Source organism: Oncorhynchus keta, chromosome 26 (assembly GCF_023373465.1).
Source record: "Oncorhynchus keta strain PuntledgeMale-10-30-2019 chromosome 26, Oket_V2, whole genome shotgun sequence".
Taxonomy (NCBI): domain Eukaryota; kingdom Metazoa; phylum Chordata; class Actinopteri; order Salmoniformes; family Salmonidae; genus Oncorhynchus; species Oncorhynchus keta.
In genome coordinates this window covers 38,281,615-38,303,624 of record NC_068446.1, presented here as the reverse complement: position 1 = coordinate 38,303,624, position 22,010 = coordinate 38,281,615, and the positions used below count along the sequence as shown (strand labels likewise).

At 43.5% G+C, this 22,010-nt stretch overlaps 1 protein-coding gene across 38 annotated transcripts in view; it reads left to right on the top strand.

The window, feature by feature from the left end:
* The window catches only part of LOC118377672 (protein inscuteable homolog), a 107,881-nt gene extending 86,281 nt beyond the window's left edge, over nucleotides 1-21,600 (top strand). For 37 of the 38 annotated variants that reach the window (XM_052480706.1, XM_052480708.1, XM_052480745.1 and 34 more), the window contains 6 exons: nucleotides 4,266-4,391; nucleotides 15,573-15,744; nucleotides 15,969-16,147; nucleotides 16,499-16,565; nucleotides 17,966-18,121; nucleotides 20,650-21,600. In XM_052480706.1, the coding sequence (XP_052336666.1) occupies nucleotides 4,266-4,391; nucleotides 15,573-15,744; nucleotides 15,969-16,147; nucleotides 16,499-16,565; nucleotides 17,966-18,121; nucleotides 20,650-21,035 (1,086 nt within the window). In that variant the 3' untranslated portion in view covers nucleotides 21,036-21,600. Of the gene's footprint in view, nucleotides 1-4,265; nucleotides 4,392-15,572; nucleotides 15,745-15,968; nucleotides 16,148-16,498; nucleotides 16,566-17,965; nucleotides 18,122-18,797; nucleotides 18,875-20,649 lie in introns of all 38 variants that reach the window. The other variant, XM_052480709.1, reaches the window with a different exon arrangement.
* Nucleotides 21,601-22,010: the final 410 nt, after the last annotated feature.

Here is a 22,010-nt window from a genome sequence, read left to right as displayed (position 1 = left end):
TGTTTGGGAATGGCCTGAGTGAGGAGGGGAAAACTGAAAACTAAATGTTATTGGCAGAGATGCTCTTTCTTATTGATCTATTAACTAATTTATCGCCTGGTGATGTCACCAGGAAGGCTAAAACTCAACCCTGCCAAAACAGGCTGAAATTTCAGGCAGTCTTTTTCAAACAGCTCTTCCACTGGAGCATTATCATAATTTTATATATATATAAAACACAGAAATATCTCATTTTTGACTGCACTGGGCCATTAACCCGTAAGAGTCGAAGCCGGTGGAGGGGTGGGGTACTATTAAGCTGTACGGAATTGTTTTAAGAAGGTCATACGAAGGTAAATTTTTCTATTTGATTTTGAATTTTTAGTCCCGTTGAAGTATAAAAAAAATGTATGAAAAAAATATTTGAAATAAATGTCGGGGCCTTACTGCTTTTATCCCAAACAAACACATACAAAAAAAATATTCACAACATGGAACAACAGATAGTCCCCCAGAAAAAGGAGGTTTGTACTGAAGTGTCTGTCCTTTATCTGAGAGATATACAGGAGGTTGGTGGCACCTTCATTGGGAAGGACGGGCTCGTGGTGATGGTCATAATAGTTTTGTGGGCCAAACTGTTTGGGACGCTACAGATTTTTTTGTGAGAAGAATGATTTTCTGGATGTCACATGTTCTGACAATCACCACTCAAGCTCTGTCACCTTTCACCGCAGATGTGGAAGAGTTACATAGGCAGATGTAGAAGAGTTACATAGGCAGATGTAGAAGAGTTACATAGGCAGATGTGGAAGAGTTACATCGGCAGATGTAGAAGGGTTACATAGGCAGATGTAGAAGAGTTACATAGGCAGATGTAGAAGAGTTACATAGGCAGATGTGGAAGAGTTACATCGGCAGATGTAGAAGGGTTACATAGGCAGATGTAGAAGAGTTACATAGGCAGATGTGGAAGAGTTACATCGGCAGATGTAGAAGAGTTACACAGGCAGATGTAGAAGAGTTACATAGGCAGATGTAGAAGAGTTACATAGGCAGATGTAGAAGAGTTACATAGGCAGATGTGGAAGAGTTACATCGGCAGATGTAGAAGGGTTACATAGGCAGATGTAGAAGAGTTACATAGGCAGATGTAGAAGAGTTACATAGGCAGATGTGGAAGAGTTACATCGGCAGATGTAGAAGAGTTACATAGGCAGATGTAGAAGGGTTACATAGGCAGATGTGGAAGAGTTACATAGGCAGATGTAGAAGAGTTACACAGGCAGATGTAGAAGAGTTACATAGGCAGATGTAGAAGAGTTACATAGGCAGATGTAGAAGGGTTACATAGGCAGATGTAGAAGGGTTACATAGGCAGATGTGGAAGAGTTACACAGGCAGATGTAGAAGAGTTACATAGGCAGATGTAGAAGAGTTACATAGGCAGATGTGGAAGAGTTACATCGGCAGATGTAGAAGGGTTACATAGGCAGATGTAGAAGAGTTACATAGGCAGATGTGGAAGAGTTACATCGGCAGATGTAGAAGGGTTACATGGGGAGATGTAGAAGGGTTACATAGGCAGATGTAGAAGAGTTACATAGGCAGATGTAGAAGAGTTACATAGGCAGATGTAGAAGAGTTACATAGGCAGATGTAGAAGAGTTACATAGGCAGATGTAGAAGAGTTACATAGGCAGATGTAGAAGAGTTACATAGGCAGATGTAGAAGAGTTACATAGGCAGATGTAGAAGGGTTACATAGGGAGATGTAGAAGGGTTACATAGGCAGATGTAGAAGAGTTACATAGGCAGATGTGGAAGAGTTACATAGGCAGATGTAGAAGGGTTACATAGGCAGATGTAGAAGAGTTACATAGGCAGATGTAGAAGAGTTACATAGGCAGATGTAGAAGAGTTACATAGGCAGATGTAGAAGAGTTACATAGGCAGATGTAGAAGGGTTACATAGGCAGATGTGGAAGAGTTACATAGGCAGATGTAGAAGAGTTACACAGGCAGATGTAGAAGAGTTACATAGGCAGATGTAGAAGAGTTACATAGGCAGATGTAGAAGAGTTACATAGGCAGATGTAGAAGGGTTACATAGGCAGATGTGGAAGAGTTACACAGGCAGATGTAGAAGAGTTACATAGGCAGATGTAGAAGAGTTACATAGGCAGATGTGGAAGAGTTACATAGGCAGATGTAGAAGAGTTACACAGGCAGATGTAGAAGAGTTACATAGGCAGATGTAGAAGAGTTACATAGGCAGATGTAGAAGAGTTACATAGGCAGATGTAGAAGAGTTACATAGGCAGATGTAGAAGAGTTACATAGGCAGATGTAGAAGAGTTACACAGGGAGATGTAGAAGAGTTACATAGGCAGATGTAGAAGAGTTACATAGGCAGATGTAGAAGAGTTACATAGGCAGATGTAGAAGAGTTACATAGGCAGATGTAGAAGAGTTACATAGGGAGATGTAGAAGAGTTACATAGGCAGATGTAGAAGAGTTACATAGGCAGATGTAGAAGAGTTACATAGGCAGATGTAGAAGAGTTACATAGGGAGATGTAGAAGGGTTACATAGGCAGATGTAGAAGAGTTACATAGGCAGATGTAGAAGAGTTACATAGGCAGATGTGGAAGAGTTACATAGGCAGATATGGAAGAGTTACATAGGCAGATGTAGAAGAGTTACATAGGGAGATGTAGAAGAGTTACATAGGCAGATGTAGAAGAGTTACATAGGCAGATGTAGAAGAGTTACACAGGGAGATGTAGAAGAGTTACATAGGCAGATGTAGAAGAGTTACATAGGCAGATGTAGAAGAGTTACATAGGCAGATGTAGAAGAGTTACATAGGGAGATGTAGAAGGGTTACATAGGCAGATGTGGAAGAGTTACATCGGCAGATGTAGAAGGGTTACATAGGCAGATGTAGAAGAGTTACATAGGGAGATGTAGAAGAGTTACACAGGGAGATGTAGAAGAGTTACATAGGCAGATGTAGAAGAGTTACATAGGCAGATGTAGAAGAGTTACATAGGCAGATGTGGAAGAGTTACATCGGCAGATGTAGAAGGGTTACATGGGGAGATGTAGAAGGGTTACATAGGCAGATGTAGAAGAGTTACATAGGCAGATGTAGAAGAGTTACATAGGCAGATTTAGAATAGTTACATAGGCAGATGTAGAAGAGTTACATAGGCAGATGTAGAAGAGATACATAGGCAGATGTAGAAGAGTTACATAGGCAGATGTAGAAGAGTTACATAGGCAGATGTAGAAGGGTTACATAGGGAGATGTAGAAGGGTTACATAGGCAGATGTAGAAGAGTTACATAGGCAGATGTGGAAGAGTTACATAGGCAGATGTAGAAGGGTTACATAGGCAGATGTAGAAGAGTTACATAGGCAGATGTAGAAGAGTTACATAGGCAGATGTAGAAGGGTTACATAGGCAGATGTGGAAGAGTTACATAGGCAGATGTAGAAGAGTTACACAGGCAGATGTAGAAGAGTTACATAGGCAGATGTAGAAGAGTTACATAGGCAGATGTAGAAGAGTTACATAGGCAGATGTAGAAGGGTTACATAGGCAGATGTGGAAGAGTTACACAGGCAGATGTAGAAGAGTTACATAGGCAGATGTAGAAGAGTTACATAGGCAGATGTAGAAGAGTTACATAGGCAGATGTAGAAGAGTTACATAGGCAGATGTAGAAGAGTTACATAGGCAGATGTAGAAGAGTTACATAGGCAGATGTAGAAGAGTTACATAGGCAGATGTAGAAGAGTTACATAGGCAGATGTAGAAGAGTTACATAGGCAGATGTAGAAGAGTTACATAGGCAGATGTAGAAGAGTTACATAGGCAGATGTAGAAGGGTTACATAGGCAGATGTGTTGGATTGAGACTCGTCCAATGCAAAAAACTCTGATATATCTATCTGAAACTGACAGATTGTTTGGGGGATGTTTTTAATATGAGGGCGCAGACATTGACCTTAGGGTTAACGTGAGCCACTGGCTAGCCTGTCAGGTTGGGAAGCCTACTGAGCACTAATGGCTTGACTATTTGGCCTGGTTGGATAGTCAATTGTTGGCAAGTCTTTTGGGCACTTTTGGCTATTGGAAGGTTTGAGCTATCACAGTCTGTTTGGCTTGAGGGACTATCAATTTAACATAAGCTCAGGCTAGCTTGTTAAGCACTGAGCATTGTCTGCGATGCTAATGTGAATGATGATGCTGATGGTGTTGTTGTTTTGTTTGTCCACAGGAGGGCGCTGTGGTGGCCCTGTTTAAGATCTGCCGGCAGGACTGCTTCAGCGACCTTTACGCACACGCCCTGAGGGCGGTGGCCTCCATATGTTGTGTGGAGGAGGGCATCAATCAGCTGGAGAAGGTAGTGTAGTGCGGCATTTATACCCATAGACACTCGCACACACACACACCCATTCAGAGGTTGGTTTTCACCGATGACGGGAGTGGCATATGTCCAGCATGCTCTCCAGAAAGCTGCCAGGTGCTGGGTGGAGGTGTGGTTAGCCAACACTACTGGTGTCTGATACACAAACAAAAAGATTTACACAGAAACATATGCATGCAGATGCAAACTGACACACACACAACCATACAACCATAAAACCATACAACCGTACACAAAAATGTATTTACTAATAAGCAGCAGAACACAGACAGACCAACAGACAGATAGGCATTGGTCTGCTGGAGTGAGCGCTTCGGTGGGAGATGTTTAGTCTTCCAGTGAGCATGTATAAATGCTCAACTACTACACTGGGGCTGGAGGCCTCACACACACACACAGCATATTTTTATAGGGCTACAAGTTTATTTTCACAGGTGAAAACATGCTAACAATGAGAATAGCGGAATGCTTTTTCATTTTTAAAATGTATTTCAAAAATATTTTCTTTAGGAGTAGATCAGCTTTAACATTGCAGATAGACTGTAGCTTCCGTCAATGTAATTGTCTGCATAATTTCCAATCCCACATATATTTTGGGGATAAATATATGTATTTATATACATCAAATCAAATCAAATGTATTTATAAAGCCCTTCTTACATCAGCTGATATCTCAAAGTGCTGTACAGAAACCCAGCCTAAAACCCCAAACAGCAAGCAATGCAGGTGTAGAAGCACGGTGGCTAGGAAAAACTCCCTAGAAAGGCCAAAACCTAGGAAGAAACCTAGAGAGGAACCAGGCTATGAGGGGTGGCCAGTCCTCTTCTTGCTGTGCCGGGTAGAGATTATAACAGAACATGGCCAAGATGTTAAAATGTTCATAAATGACCAGCATGGTCAAATAATAATAATCACAGTGGTTGTTGAGTGTGCAACAAGTCAGCACCTCAGGAATAAATGTCAGTTGGCTTTTCATAGCCGATCATTGAGAGTATCTCTACCGCTCCTGCTGTCTCTCGAGAGTTGAAAACAGCAGGACTGGGACACGTAATACGTCCGATGAACAGGTCAGGATTCCATAACCGCAGGCAGAACAGTTGAAGCATACATACATACATACATACATACATACATACATACATACATACATACATACATACATACATACATACATACATACATACATACATACATATACACTACCGTTCAAAGTTTGGAGTCACTTTGAAATGTCATTGTTTTTGGAAGAAAAGCTCATTTATTTGTTCATTAAAATAACATGAAATTGATCAGAAATACAGTGTAGACATTCCGACTCCGGATGCTTATGTCTGTTTGGGCTTCTTGTAGTCAATATGGAGTCTAAAAATGATTTGTAATTCTAAACTGGGTGGTTCGAGTCCTGAATGCTGATCGGCTGACTGCCATGGTATATCAGTCCGTATATCATGGTTATGACAAAACATTTATTTCTACTGCTCTAATTACGTTGATAGCCAGTTTATAATAGCAATAAGGCACCTTGGGGGTTTGTGCCATATGGCCAATATACCACGGCTAAGGGTTGTATCCAGGCACTTCGTATTGCGTCGTGCTTAAGAACAGCCCTTAGCCGTAGTATATTGGCCATATACCACACCACCTCAGGCCTTATTGCTTAATTATTTTCCGGCCCCAACCGTCACTCATGAAAAAAATTGAACTGAATCAAGTTGATGATTCCTGCTATATACATTTTACAGGCACAGTATATTTTACATTTGTTATTTTGTTGTTATCAGTCCCACCCTCCAGCTCCATTCAACCCCTCCCATCTAAACGACCTTTTTTGTATTTGTTTTGTACCATCAGCTTTGAATTGCAAGAGAAAAGCCATCATGTATTATGCCAGCCCAGGTGCAATTTATATTTTGGCCACTAGATGGCAGCAGTGTATGTGCAAAGTTTTAGACTCCAATGAACCATTGCATTGTGTTCAAAATGTTGTATCAAGACAGCCCAAATGTGCACCTACCCCCGCCCGGCCATCAAGAGGTGTGAAGCCGGTGACAAAGAAGCGGAGGAAGGGAAGTGTGGAACCTGCTGGCAGAGTGGAGGAGGATCGTTGGCCCCACCCCCTCCATTGTTCAGACCAAAGAGATCACCAGGTCCTCAGCTGGACATGACCTCTAAGTACAGCCCCATTCAACTTTTTCAGTTGTTTTTTACCCCACAAGTTGTAGATTCCCTGGTTTTGAACACTAATAGGAATGGAGCTAATAGGCAGGAAGGCAAGAAAGAGGCATGGAAGCCCATTTCCATGTCAGATCTTTTGTGTTTCTTTTCTATGGTCATTTACATGGGTCTAATAAAGCTAAAAACCCTGAGAAACTACTGGAAAACTGAATCACTATATCAACTGCCTTTTCCCTCCAAGGTCATGTCATGCAAAAAGTTTTTGACAATTTCATGGGCACTTCATATCAGTGACCCAGAAGTTGATAAGGTCAATGAGATGAAACGAGGCACGGCGGGGTTTGATAAGCTATGCAAAATTAAACCTCTCTACCTCGACATCATTGAGGCCTGCAAAACCTATTTTCAGCCTGGCCAGAACCTTTCCATAGATGAGAGAATGGTAGCCTCAAAGGCCAGAATTGGCCTGAAACAGTACATGCGTAACAAACCGACTAAATGGGTTTACAAACTGTTTGTTTTGGCCGATTCTGCGTGTGCATACACGTGCAATTTTTTTGTCTATGAAGGGAAGAACAGTTGTGCTACCGGGAAGGGACTGAGCTATGACTCTGTTATGCAGCTATTAGATTTTCAGCTGCAAGGGAAGGGCTACAAACTGTTTGTGGATAACTTCTACACAAGCCCTGCCCTGTTTGCAGACCTGAGAAAGCTGGAGATGTGGGCCTGTGGCACAATCCGTTCCAACAGAGTGGGCTTTCCAAAAACCAGGGTGAACGACATGCCTAGGCAGGCTGAGCGGGGGACCATGCGATGGATCCGACAAGATGGCCTGCTGTTTGTGAAGTGGATGGACACCAGAGAGGTGGCGATGTGCTCCACTATCCACAAGGCCTTCACTGGTGATCACGTCGCCAGGCATGTGAAGGACGCTACTGGGGCATGGACCACAAAAAATGTCCCCATTCCAACAGCAGTGAAGGACTACAATAAAAGCATGGGAGGAGTCGACCTGTCAGATGCACTTATAGGTTACTATAATGTTCTTCACAAAACCATGAAATGGTACAAGACATTCTTTTACCATTTCATTGACATTGCTGTGGTGAATTCCTTCATCCTCCATAAGGAAATGGCCAAGAGCTGTGGACAGCCCCCCATCTCACAGCTGGTATTCAGGGAGCAGCTCATCCGTGAGCTTGCTAGCTACTAGCTACTTGCTAGCACTGCAGAACCTTCAGTCCCCTCTACCTCTGTCCCTTCTGCTCCTTCAACCAGTGGTGTGCACATGCTGAAATTCCTTATTGCAGGCGAGAAGGAGTGCAAAAGGAATTCAGTAAGGAGGCTTCGTTGTGCTCTTTGCCACAAGAAATCCTCTGTCGGCTGCAGCACCTGTGAGGTGACCCTCTGCTTCACAGCAGAAAGAGACTGCTATGCACTATGGCATCAGCAGCACAATATTGTGTAGAGCGTCTTCACATTATTGAACATTGAACATGTAAATAGTTACCCATGTTATTAATATTTTTTTGAAAATGTTCCTTTTTTTCTTCAATTTTCCAAAATATATTTTTCCAGGTATGTGTGAATAATTTTTTAAAATGTTGTATATAGTTATTTTCAGCAATGTACCCATGTACCAATTCGGCCACTTGGGTACATTTGGGAAACTTGTGAGGGACACTTGGGTGACTTCATACCCAATGGCATGTACCTCACTCATTCCTAGAGGTATCTGTCTGAAACTTTGGGCAAATACTGTTGTCTGCTTATTCTCTCATTTAAAAGTATCCAGAGTATCATAACTGAATATTTTGATGTTCTAGTTGATTTTAAAGATGCTACAACAATAAAATAACTGAAAAACGCCTGTTTATTTCCTTGTATTTTCTTCTACCAGATCTATTGTGTTATATTCTCCTACATTCAATTCACATTTACACAAACTTCAGAGTGTTTTTAATCAAATGGTAACAAGAATATGCATATCCTTGTTTCTGTGCCTGAGCTACAGGCTGTTAGAATAGGGTATGTCTTCAGGCGGAAATTGCACAAAGTGGGGGGGTATCCTAAAACAGGTGTAGGCAAAACCGAAAGCAAATAGGTCAACTGGGATATGACTAAAGAGTTCATCAGGGTCAACTGGGATATGACTAAAGAGTTCATCAGGGTCAACTGGGATATGACTAAAGAGTTCATCAGGGTCAACTGGGATATGACTAAAGAGTTCATCAGGGTCAACTGGGATATGACTAAAGAGTTCATCAGGGTCAACTGGGATATGACTAAAGAGTTCATCAGGGTCAACTGGGATATGACTAAAGAGTTCATCAGGGTCAACTGGGATATGACTAAAGAGTTAATCAGGGTCAACTGGGATATGACTAAAGAGTTCATCAGGGTATGACTAACTGAGATATGACTAAAGAGTTCATCAGGGTCAACTGGGACATGACTAAAGAGTTCATCAGGGTCAACTGGGATATGACTAAAGAGTTCATCAGGGTCAACTGGGATATGACTAAAGAGTTAATCAGGGTCAACTAGGATATGACTAAAGAGTTCATCAGGGTCAACTGGGATATGACTAAAGAGTTCATCAGGGTCAACTGAGATATGACTAAAGAGTTCATCAGGGTCAACTGGGATATGACTAAAGAGTTCATCAGGGTCAAATGGGATATGACTAAAGAGTTCATCAGGGTCAACTGTGATATGACTAAAGAGTTCATCAGGGTCAACTGGGATATGACTAAAGAGTTCATCAGGGTCAACTGGGATATGACTAAAGAGTTCATCAGGGTCAACTAGGATATGACTAAAGAGTTCATCAGGGTCAACTGGGATATGACTAAAGAGTTCATCAGGGTCAACTGGGATATGACTAAAGAGTTCATCAGGGTCAACTGGGATATGACTAAAGAGTTCATCAGGGTCAACTGGGATATGACTAAAGAGTTCATCAGGGTCAACTGGGATATGACTAAAGAGTTCATCAGGGTCAACTGGGATATGACTAAAGAGTTCATCAGGGTCAACTGGGATATGACTAAAGAGTTCATCAGGGTCAACTGGGATATGACTAAAGAGTTAATCAGGGTCAACTGGGATATGACTAAAGAGTTCATCAGGGTCAACTGGGATATGACTAAAGAGTCAATCAGGGTCAACTGGGATATGACTAAAGAGTTCATCAGGGTCAACTGGGATATGACTAAAGAGTTCATCAGGGTCAACTGGGATATGACTAAAGAGTTAATCAGGGTCAACTAGGATATGACTAAAGAGTTCATCAGGGTCAACTGGGATATGACTAAAGAGTTCATCAGGGTCAACTGAGATATGACTAAAGAGTTCATCAGGGTCAACTGGGATATGACTAAAGAGTTCATCAGGGTCAACTGGGATATGACTAAAGAGTTCATCAGGGTCAACTGGGATATGACTAAAGAGTTCATCAGGGTCAACTGGGATATGACTAAAGAGTTCATCAGGGTCAACTGGGATATGACTAAAGAGTTCATCAGGGTCAACTGGGATATGACTAAAGAGTTAATCAGGGTCAACTGGGATATGACTAAAGAGTTCATCAGGGTCAACTGGGATATGACTAAAGAGTTCATCAGGGTCAACTGGGATATGACTAAAGAGTTCATCAGGGTCAACTGGGATATGACTAAAGAGTTCATCAGGGTCAACTGGGATATGACTAAAGAGTTCATCAGGGTCAACTGGGATATGACTAAAGAGTTCATCAGGGTCAACTGGGATATGACTAAAGAGTTCATCAGGGTCAACTGGGATATGACTAAAGAGTTCATCAGGGTCAACTGGGATATGACTAAAGAGTTCATCAGGGTCAACTGGGATATGACTAAAGAGTTCATCAGGGTCAACTGGGATATGACTAAAGAGTTAATCAGGGTCAACTGGGATATGACTAAAGAGTTAATCAGGGTCAACTGGGATATGACTAAAGAGTTCATCAGGGTCAACTGGGATATGACTAAAGAGTTAATCAGGGTCAACTGGGATATGACTAAAGAGTTCATCAGGGTCAACTGGGATATGACTAAAGAGTTCATCAGGGTCAACTGGGATATGACTAAAGAGTTCATCAGGGTGATTTTTCCACAAATAGACAGGTATTTTATTTTCCATGGTAGCACGATCTTCTCTATTTTTGCTAACTTTCTATTCAATTGTATTGGAGTGAGAATTCCTTTCTTCCGGGATATGTATACCGATAGTCTTGTGCTTCAGTAGGCCTATATAAACCGAGTCTTGTGCTTCAGTAGGCCTATATAATGTATACCGATAGTCTTGTGCTTCAGTAGTAAAGTCTTGTGCTTCAGTAGGCCTATATAAACAGAGTCTTGTGTTTCAGTAAACCTATTTAAACAGTCTTTTGCTTCAGTGGGCCTACATAAACAGAGTCTTGTTCTTCAGTAGGGGGATATAAACAGAGTCATGTGCTTCAGTAGGCATATATATTCAAAGTATTGTCCTTTAGTAGGACAATATAAACAGAGTATTGTGCTTCAGTAGGCCGATATGAACATCCTTGTGCTTCAGAGGCCTATTTAAACAGAGTCTTGTGCTTCAGTAGGCTGTTAAAAACAGTCTTGTGCTTCAGTAGGCCGATAGAAACAGAGTCTTGTGCTTCAGTAGGCCGATAGAAACAGAGTCTTGTGCTTCAGTAGGCCGATAGAAACAGAGTCTTGTGCTTCAGTAGGCCGATAGAAACAGAGTCTTGTGCTTCAGTAGGCCGATAGAAACAGAGTCTTGTGCTTCAGTAGGCCGATAGAAACAGAGTCTTGTGCTTCAGTAGGCCGATAGAAACAGAGTCTTGTGCTTCAGTAGGCCGATAGAAACAGATTCTTTCTGTGTGTTTTTCTTTCTTCTTTTGCGAACAAACAAAAATGACAAAGCAGTTCTCCAGGGTCAACTGAAACTAAAGAGTTCATCAGGGTCAAATTCATGATAAATGAGTTCATCAGGGTCATATGTGATCTGACTCAAAGAGTTCATCAGGGTCAACTGGGAGAAAAGAGTCAGTCAGGTGTAGATACGACCAACAGAGTTCAGCAATGACAACTGGGATAGATTAGAGTTCTCCAGGAAGGGGGAACCATGACTAAAAGTTTGGACGCCACAAATAGAACATGATTTTATCCATGGTAGCACGATCAACCACACCTGTTGCAGTTGTCGAGTGATGGAGGAAAGGGAATGATTCACTCCTTGTGTTTCATTGTGGCAGGTAGTCTAGTGGTTAGACCGTTGGACTAGTAACCGAAAGGCTGCAAGATTAAATCCTGGAGCTGACAAGGTAAAAATCTGTCATTCTGCCCCTTGACAAGGCAGTTAACCCACTGTTCCTAGGCCAGTTAACCCACTGTTCCTAGGCCAGTTAACCCACTGTTCCTAGGCCAGTTAACCCACTGTTCCTCGGCCAGTTAACCCACTGTTCCTAGGCCAGTTAACCCACTGTTCCTAGGCCAGTTAAGCCACTGTTCCTAGGCCAGTTAACCCACTGTTCCTAGGCCAGTTAACCCACTGTTCCTAGGCCAGTTAACAGAGTCATGTGTTCCTAGGCCATATAACCCACTGTTCCTAGGCCAGTTAACCCACTGTTCCTAGGCCATAGAAACCACTGTTCAGTAGGCCAGTTAACCCACTGTTCCTAGGCCAGTTAACCCACTGTTCCTAGGCCGATAGAAACAGAGTCTTGTGTTCCTAGGCCAGTTAACCCACTGTTCCTAGGCCAGTTAACCCACTGTTCTTCAGTAGGCCAGTAGAAGCCACTGTTCCTAGGCCAGTTAACCCACTGTTCCTAGGCCAGTTAACCCACTTGTGTTCCTAGGCCAGTTAACCTTGTGTTCCTAGGCTGATAGAAACAGAGTCTGTTCCTAGGCCAGTTAACCCACTGTTCCTAGGCCAGTTAACCTGTGTTCCTAGGCCAGAAACCCACTGTTCTAGGCCAGAAACCACTGTTCCTAGGCCAGTTAAACAGTTCCTGGCCAGTTAACCTACTGTTTGAGAACCAAAACCAAACTGTCTCCAGGCCATAACCTACATTCCTAGGCCAGTTAACCCACATATGTTCCTAGGCCAGTTAACCTAGTCAGTCAGGTTCCTAGGACAGAATAGCAATAACCCATTGTCTCCAGGAAGGGGGAACCAGTTAACCACTGTTCCTAGGCCAGTTAACCCACTGTTCCTAGGCCAGTTAACCTACTGTTGTTTCATTGTGCCAGGTAACCCAGTGTTCCTAGGCCAGTAACCCACTGTTCCTGCCAGATTAAACTGTTCCTAGGCCAGTTAACCCACTGAGGCCAGTTAACCTGTCATTCTGCCAGTTAACCTTGTTCCTAGGCCAGTTAACCTACTGTTCCTAGGCCAGTTAACCCACTGTTCCTAGGCCAGTTAACCCACTGTTCCTAGGCCAGTTAACCCACTGTTCCTAGGCCAGTTAACCCACTGTTCCTAGGCCAGTTAACCCACTGTTCCTAGGCCAGTTAACCCACTGTTCCTAGGCCAGTTAACCCACTGTTCCTAGGCCAGTTAACCTACTGTTCCTAGGCCAGTTAACCCACTGTTCCTAGGCCGTCATTGAAAATAAGACTTTTTTCTTAACTGACTTGCCTAGTTAAATAAAGGTAAACACAAAATATAGTAATAATTGGTGGGAAACAGCTTGTTTACTTCTGTTGGGGCTTGTGGTTAAAACAGTAAGATCATGATTAAGTTGAACCTCCGTGGTCGTGTCTACTGCACTCTAAAAGGCACAAGTAGTCGAGCCAAGTAAGTGTCTTCTTCCACACGATTAGTAATACATTTTGGAAGACATCCGGAGTAGACCGGGGGCAAGATATGAATGAGGAGTTCATCTCAGTGCAGCATATTTCAGGAAGAGGGACGGGAGAGGTGGGCGGAAGAGGGGATTGTTTCTGCTTCGATGGGCCGTGCCGGCACGCTGGTGAAGTATTAGGAGACAGGAATACGGAGTTGTCCTATCATCAAGCTCATAGTGATGTTCTACAGGAAATGTCTCTGACAGGTGTGTCTAGGATGGAGACTTTGTATGAGCTCACTCAAAACAATTCTACTCACGTTGAAAGTTTTTTGTAGACGTTTTCACAGAGAGACAAAAAAGCAAAAAGTGACAATTATTGCAACGTTCTTCTGTTTGGGTGCTCTGTATTTGAACACTGGTCGCTTCCATTACAGACTTGACCGTCAAATCCTTCAAAAGGGTTAGACAGGTTATCTGTTTTGAGGTAAAAAAAATTGCTCATATTAATAAAAGGTTTAGTTTTAGTCACAGTATATTTGCCGGGTCACCGGCACTACTGCTCAAAGATGCAAGGTCTCTAAGGTACTGTTTGTTATAGTAGTGGGAAGTGCACCAGAATTTTGTCTGCGCAACATTGCCACCATGTGGACAAATATATTATATTTCCAAACCTGGATGAAAAAGTTCACTGTATAGACATCTCTCTCTCACACACACACACACACACACACACACACACACACACACACACACACACACACACACACACACACACACACACACACACACACACACACACACACACACACACACACACACACACACACACACACACACACACACACACACACACACCTGACCATCTCAAACGATGTCCAATTCTAATTCAGATAAAAGCAGCAGGAAGGGGGTGAACATCCACACTTTTTTTTCCCATTGTGACTATTTATAAAATCGCCAAGCCCGACGCTTTTTCTACCGTTATAAAATCAGATTTTATTGGAATACTCCTGTTTCACTAAACTATATTAGGAGACAACGACATTAGATCTGCACCAATGAGGTGACAATTATTTTGAGAGATGCGTGAATCACATTCCCCCAAACCTGATGTGCACGTGTGGGAAATGGCAGGCCAGATCTGTGAGCCCTGTGAGCCCTCAGCCCCAGAGGGAGATGGCCGTAACACTGGAGTGGTGTCGTTTAATCGTGATTGCTTTATGGGCAGGGCTGCTAAGTCTCAACCGGGTTGGCACCGGACACTTAACCAGGGATAAGCTGGACACAACCCAGGACACCTGTCTGGACTGACTAAAAATAGAGCCTACTATATAGGGATTCTTAGATGAATCAAAGGCAGCTATCAATCCAATGAGATGCTCAGGGCTTGTTACATCATATGTGGTTATCATATGTGGGACTTCTTCAATGAATTCCAAATGGACTTGTGTGTGTTGTACTGTGTGTGTGTGTGTGTGTGTGATGGTGTGCGTGCGTGTGTGTGTGTGTGTGTGTGTGTGTGTGTGTGTGTGTGTGTGTGTGTGTGTGTGTGTGTGTGTGTGTGTGTGTGTGTGTGTGTGTGTGTGTGTGTGTGTGTGTGTGTGTGTGTGTGTGTGTGTGTGTGTGTGTGTGCGATGGTGTGCGTGTGCGATGGTGTGCGTGTGCGTGTGCGTGTGCATAGCCTGGTGGAGAGGAAAGGGAAAAGGGGATACCTAATCAGTTGTACAACTGAATGCATTCAACTGAATGCGTCTTCCGCATTTAACCCAACCGCTTTGAATCAGAGAGGTGCAGGGGGGCTGCCTTAATCGACATCCACGTCTTCGGCTCCCGGGGAACAGTGGGTTAACTGCCTTGTGTATTATCTTTATGTTTAGTATTAGAGGATTCGACATAACAGAATGTGCTTGTCATTGTCTGCTATTCATATGCGTCACCCGTCTTACAGGTGGATGGGATCCTGTGCTTGTCATCGTCTGCTATTCATATGCGTCACCCGTCTTACAGGTGGATGGGATCCTGTGCTTGTCATCGTCTGCTATTCATATGCGTCACCCGTCTTACAGGTGGATGGGATCCTGTGCTTGTCATTGTCTGCTATTCATATCGTCACCCGTCTTATAGGTGGATGGGATCCTGTGCTTGTCATTGTCTGCTATTCATATGCGTCACCCGTCTTACAGGTGGATGGGATCCTGTGCTTGGCGGACATCCTGACCAATGAGAACAGAGCTGAGTCGGCGAGGGCAGAGGCAGCGGCAGTGGTGGCCCAGATCACCTCACCCCACCACACCTCCACCCAACACCTGGGCAGCTTCCTGGAGAGCATGGAGGACATTGTCACCGCTCTCATCAGTGAGTGCATGGATGCTGTACTGCAGGGCTTTGATGTGGCTAGATCAGTCTGTTCATTCTGAAACACTTTAAAGGAAAAACAAGAGAACGGGCAGCTCCTTCACTTAGTTTTGGGATGGGGATGCAGAAAATGTAACCACTCAAATTCAAAGGTGGAGCTATGAATGTAAGGTCCATGAGGTCAAGGTGATTTTTGAAGATCAAGGTTTGTGTGTTTCCTCCAGAGTTGTGTGGGAGTGCCTCCTGTGGTGAGGTCTTCCTCCTGGCATCTGCTGCCCTTGCCAACATCACATTCTTCGACAGCATGGCCTGTGAGATCCTCCTCCAGCTCAACGCCATCCACATCCTCCTAAAGGCATGCAAAGACCGCCAGAGAGTTGATACTCCCTACTCTAAAGACCAGGTAGAGAACATGCTGATCTATATGTAGATTATTGCTCAACCAAGACCATGGTTTCAATGATGAAAATTACAGGCCTCTCTCATCTTTTTAAGTGGGAGAACTTGCACAATTGGTGGCTGACTAAATACTTTTTTGCCCCACTGTATGTAAACACCTTCATGTGTACACACCTGCCATATCTTCCTAATTTCCTAAGAGGGCATCCCATAAGAACAGATTTACCATAAGTCAACGTACTGTAGAATTTGAGTAATTCATGCCCAGCACTGTCATATTTTACAAGGAGGCATGCTAAAATGGGTTGAGTGTTGTCAAATCTCTGGTATGCCCTGTTGACTGTGGTCCGTTTAGGTGGTTACCATCTTGGCAAACCTCTCTGTTTTGGAGCAGTCTGCACCTGAAATTCTGCAAGAGAAAGGTACGCAAAAAACTGTTTTTACCAGTATTTGATGTATGTGAATGAGACTAACATCATGTTAAATATCTCCACACATGTATTCGCTGGTCATGACAGAGACATTGATTAATATCAAAGGAGGGAGTTAACAGAGAGATGACAATCAGATATTTCTTTTTTATTGCAATTCTCTTAAAATCCTCAAGATGACAACGTAAACCCACATTTCTGCCATGTTGCCTGCTTCCTCAACCCTATTAGTCTCTGTCCCCTGACTCTTTCTTGTTGATGTTGTGTATTAAAGCCCCTGACTCCATGTTTGATTTGTCTTTTTCTCCTGTTTCTCTCGTCCTCTGTCTGTCTGTCTGTGTGTGTGTTGTGTCTACTTCCTCTGTCTGTGTGTTGTTGTCTACGTCCTCTGTCTGTGTGTGTTGAGTCTACTTCCTCTGTCTGTCTGTGTGTGTTGTGTCTACTTCCTCTGTCTGTCTGTGTGATGTGTCTACGTCCTCTGTCTGTGTGTGTGATGTGTCTACTTCCTCTGTCTGTCTGTGTGATGTGTCTACTTCCTCTGTCTGTGTGTGTTGTGTCTACTTCCACTATCTGTCTGTGTGTGTTGAGTCTACATCCTCTGTCTGTGTGTTGTGTCTACTTCCTCTGTCTGTCTGTGTGTTGTGTCTACGTCCTCTGTCTGTGTGTGTGTTGTGTCTACTTCCACTATCTGTCTGTGTGTGTTGAGTCTACATCCTCTGTCTGTGTGTGTGTTGTGTCTACTTCCTCTGTCTGTCTTTGTGTTGTGTCTACTTCCTCTGTCTGTCTGTGTGTTGTCTACTTTCTCTGTCTGTCTGTTTGATGTGTCTACTTTCTCTGTCTGTCTGTGTGTTGTTGTCTATATCCTCTGTCTGTGTGTGTGTTGTGTCTACGTCCTCTGTCTGTTTGTGTGTTGTGTTTACTTCCTCTGTCTGTCTGTGTGTGTTGAGTCTACTTCCTCTGTCTGTCTGTGTGATGTGTCTACTTCCTCTGTCTGTCTGTGTGATGTGTCTACATCCTCTGTCTGTCTTTGTGTTGTTGTCTATATCCTCTGTCTGTGTGTGATGTGTCCACGTCCTCTGTCTGTCTGTGTGTGTTTTGTGTGTACTTCCTCTGTCTGTCTGTGTGTTGTGTCTACTTCCTCTGTCTGTCTGTGTGTGGTGTGTCTACTTCCTCTGTCTGTGTGGTGTGTCTACTTCCTCTGTCTGTCTGTGTGTGATGTGTCTATTTCCTCTGTCTGTCTTTGTGTTGTGTGTCTACATCCTCTGTCTGTCTGTGTGTTGTGTGTCTACATCCTCTGTCTGTCTGTCTGTGTGATGTGTCTACTTCCTCTGTCTGTCTGTGTGATGTGTCTACATCCTCTGTCTGTCTGTGTTGTGTGTTGTGTCTGCTAGGTGTTGAGAGACTGCTCCAGCTGCTGGGTGAGAAGCCGTCCTCCTCTAGTCCATCGGAGGGCGCCGCGTGCGAGAGGGTCCAGCAGAAAGCCGCTGTCACACTGGCCCGTCTGAGCAGAGACCCGGACATAGCCCAAACAGCCATCCAGCTGCAAGGTAGAGGCCCTCTCAGGTCAAACCAGTCCCCATACTTTTCAACCCTTTTTTACTCTCGTAATCCACCTCTGGCCTGCTCGCCTCCCTACCACTGAGGAAGTACAGTTCCCGCTCAGCCCAGTCAAAACTGTTCGCTGCTCTGGCTCCCCAATGGTGGAACACACTCCCTCACGACGCCAGGACAGCGGAGTCAATCACCACCTTCCGGAGACACCTGAAACCCCACCTCTTTAAGGAATACCTAGGATAGGATAAAGTAATCCTTCTCACCCCCCTTAAAAGATTTAGATGCACTATTGTAAAGTGGCTGTTCCACTGGATGTCATAAGGTGAATGCACCAATTTGTAAGTCGCTCTGGATAAGAGCGTCTGCTAAATGACTTAAATGTAAATGTAAAAATGTAAATGTAATCACAGTAGTTATAGGAACTACAGGAGGTTGGTGGCACATTAATTGGGAAAGCAGGCTCATAGTATTGGCTTTAATGGGTTTAATGGAATGGTAATCGAACTCAACCAAATACATGGTTTCCATGTGTTTGATACCATTCCATTGACTCCATTCCAGACATTGTTATGAGCCGTCCTCCTCTCAGCAGCCTCCTATGATAGGAACTTTGTGTAGGTCAATCGACAACACAATTTCTAAACTGACCATGGTCTTCCATTTCTCCAGCTGTCCCTCGACTAATCGAACTGTGTCGCTCACCAGCGGAGCGGAACAACAGTGACTCTGTACTAGTTGCATGCCTGGTAGGTATATTTAAATACGTGTTTGTATGGTTGTCTTTGTACAATAGTTACATTTCTGAGAATGTGTTTGAATGTGAACCAAACATGTAAATAATATATTTCCCACAAACATGGGCTACAGTCTGTGAAGTAATTTTTTCCCAGTGCATAAGTGTGTCTAATAACTTAAAGATAGGTTTATATCCATGGGACAAAAAGACAGCAGTCCTTGATCTGAACCAGTCTTCTCACCGTAAGGAGATCCCACTATATAAGGAAGCAGGTTTTGTTGAAACATTTCACACGTATTCCTGTTCATCCTTTATCATTCAGTTCTCCTGATCATAATTGATGAGGCCAGATCACAGGCCAGATCACAGGCCAGATCGCAGGCCAGATCGCAGGCCAGATCGCAGGCCAGATCGCAGGCCAGATCGCAGGCCAGATCGCAGGCCAGATCGCAGGCCAGATCGCAGGCCAGATCGCAGGCCAGATCGCATGCCAGATCACAGGCCAGATCACAGGCCAGATCACAGGCTAGATAAAGAGCTCTTTAGACTGGTGTAAAAGTGTCAGAGGCTTAATGAATATTGCTGGACGGTTCTTGCACATAAGGGCTCTCTCCTTCACTGTTTTACACTGCTTGTTATACTTAAGTACATTTAAGAGGATTCTTTTTTATCACTATTGCCAGAGGTTATAATGGAGATTTTGTCAGTGTTGAACCATTTTGTTAACTAATATGTAGTAAATATTTGACATTCCCCTGCTGGAGTAGAACTGTTGTCTTGTTTCATACTGCCATGCTCCCTCTCAGTTGTACTGTAACACAGAATACTGAAGCAGTCATGCACTGCACAGTGTCAGTCAAACCTCAGCCATCAATAAATAGCTGAAGGACTTATATCTGATAATCAGCTATATCTCGATTTGTAGTCTATATTGATCTATATCTATAGTGATCAATATTGGTTTATTCTATGCTATGTCATACGCTACAGTGCTATGTCATACGCTACAGTGCTATGTCATACGCTACAGTGCTATGTCATACGCTACAGTGCAATGTCATACGCTACAGTGCTATGTCATACGCTACAGTGCTATGTCATACGCTACAGTGCTATGTCATACGCTACAGTGCTATGTCATACGCTACAGTGCTATGTCATACGCTACAGTGCTATGTCATACGCTACAGTGCAATGTCATACGCTACAGTGCTATGTCATACGCTACAGTGCTATGTCATACGCTACAGTGCTATGTCATACGCTACAGTGCTATGTCATACGCTACAGTGCTATACAGTCATACGCTACAGTGCTATGTCATACGCTACAGTGCTATGTCATACGCTACAGTGCTATGTCATACGCTACAGTGCTATGTCATACGCTACAGTGCAATGTCATACGCTACAGTGCTATGTCATACGCTACAGTGCTATGTCATACGCTACAGTGCTATGTCATACGCTACAGTGCTATGTCATACGCTACAGTGCTATGTCATACGCTACAGTGCAATGTCATACGCTACAGTGCTATGTCATACGCTACAGTGCTATGTCATACGCTACAGTGCTATGTCATACGCTACAGTGCTATGTCATACGCTACAGTGCTATGTCATACGCTACAGTGCTATGTCATACACTACAGTGCTATGTCATACACTACAGTGCTATGTCATACGCTACAGTGCTATGTCATACGCTACAGTGCTATGTCATACGCTACAGTGCAGTCGATTAAACCTCTTCACTGATCCACCCCTCTCCCTGTGCTCTGCAGGCTGCCCTGAGGAGGCTGGCAGCAGGGTGTCCAGACAGCATCGAGGCCACCGACCACCAGCAGCTGATCAAGCCCAGACTGGTGGACTCTTTCCTGCTGTGCTCCAACATGGAAGAGAGCTTTGTATGAGAAGAGAGCTTTATAGGACGATCCAGAGCGGAGGGGTTGGGTGCACAGGCACTGGAGGAGTCTCAGTGACCACTCACTCCAGCCTGAGACTTAAAAACACACAAGACAAAGGAGGGGTTGGGTGCACAGGCACTGGAGGAGTCTCAGTGACCACTCACTCCAGCCTGAGACTTAAAAACACACAAGACAAAAGGAGGGGTTGGGTGCACAGGCACTGGAGGAGTCTCAGTGACCACTCACTCCAGCCTGAGACTTAAAAACACACAAGACAAAGGAGGGGTTGCTGAAATCAGTCCCTATATCCCAAAGCATACATTCTCGGAGTATAAAATACCGAAACTCGGGGACATGTACATGTTGGCAGCATTCATGAAATCGTACTTATTGGTTATAATTCCTCTCATGATAACATTCATAGTGTACATGGGACCACCATGCATGAAATAAAAATAATCAGTATTTTGTGTCAGCTGCCAATTTAATGGGTTGTTCAAATATTAGAAACTACTATTGTGTTCTGTTACTTACAGATAAGAATGTGTTTAATGAGTTGTTGGTGGACATACACTATATTCAAGGTATTTGATTACATTATCTCATTTTGCTCTCTTGTTCAGGGGAGGTAATAATATAGGTTACTGATTTTAGTGTGCTGTTCTAAAGTAGGTTTCCTTGGAAACAAAGTGCTTTGAAATCTATAATATTGTATCTGTATTTCTTGCCTTGGATCTAAAACATTGTATTTGCTACCAAGAAACATACTGTAAATGTGTTGTAAACCGCAATCTCTATTAAATTACTATTATAATGTGTGGCAATGCATATACTGTAATAAAGGGAAGAATATCTTATACTGTTAAGACAGGTATCCATTCAGAAAGGGACCCGATTGGAACTAGGCTTCACTGCTGTGCTAAATGTGACCAGAGAAAACTAAGCGAAAACACGAGTATCATGCCACACCAAAGGTAGAACTTGGCTCATCACAGCGAAACCACGTCAGAGGAGATTACTGTTAAATAATCAATGATGCCTTGTGTCCCTTCATAAGGCCTAATGAGGGTCCAAAGTCTGTAGCCATGCTTCTCTCACGAGAGCTGCTACAATGCCTGACGTACAGCACATCTCCAAGGAACAATGCTCCAGTTTCTTCCTTTATCACCAACAAAGATGGTGGGGGATGAACAAAGCCTTTGTCCGTGGCTCAGAGAGAGAGAGATGGAGGAGAGAGA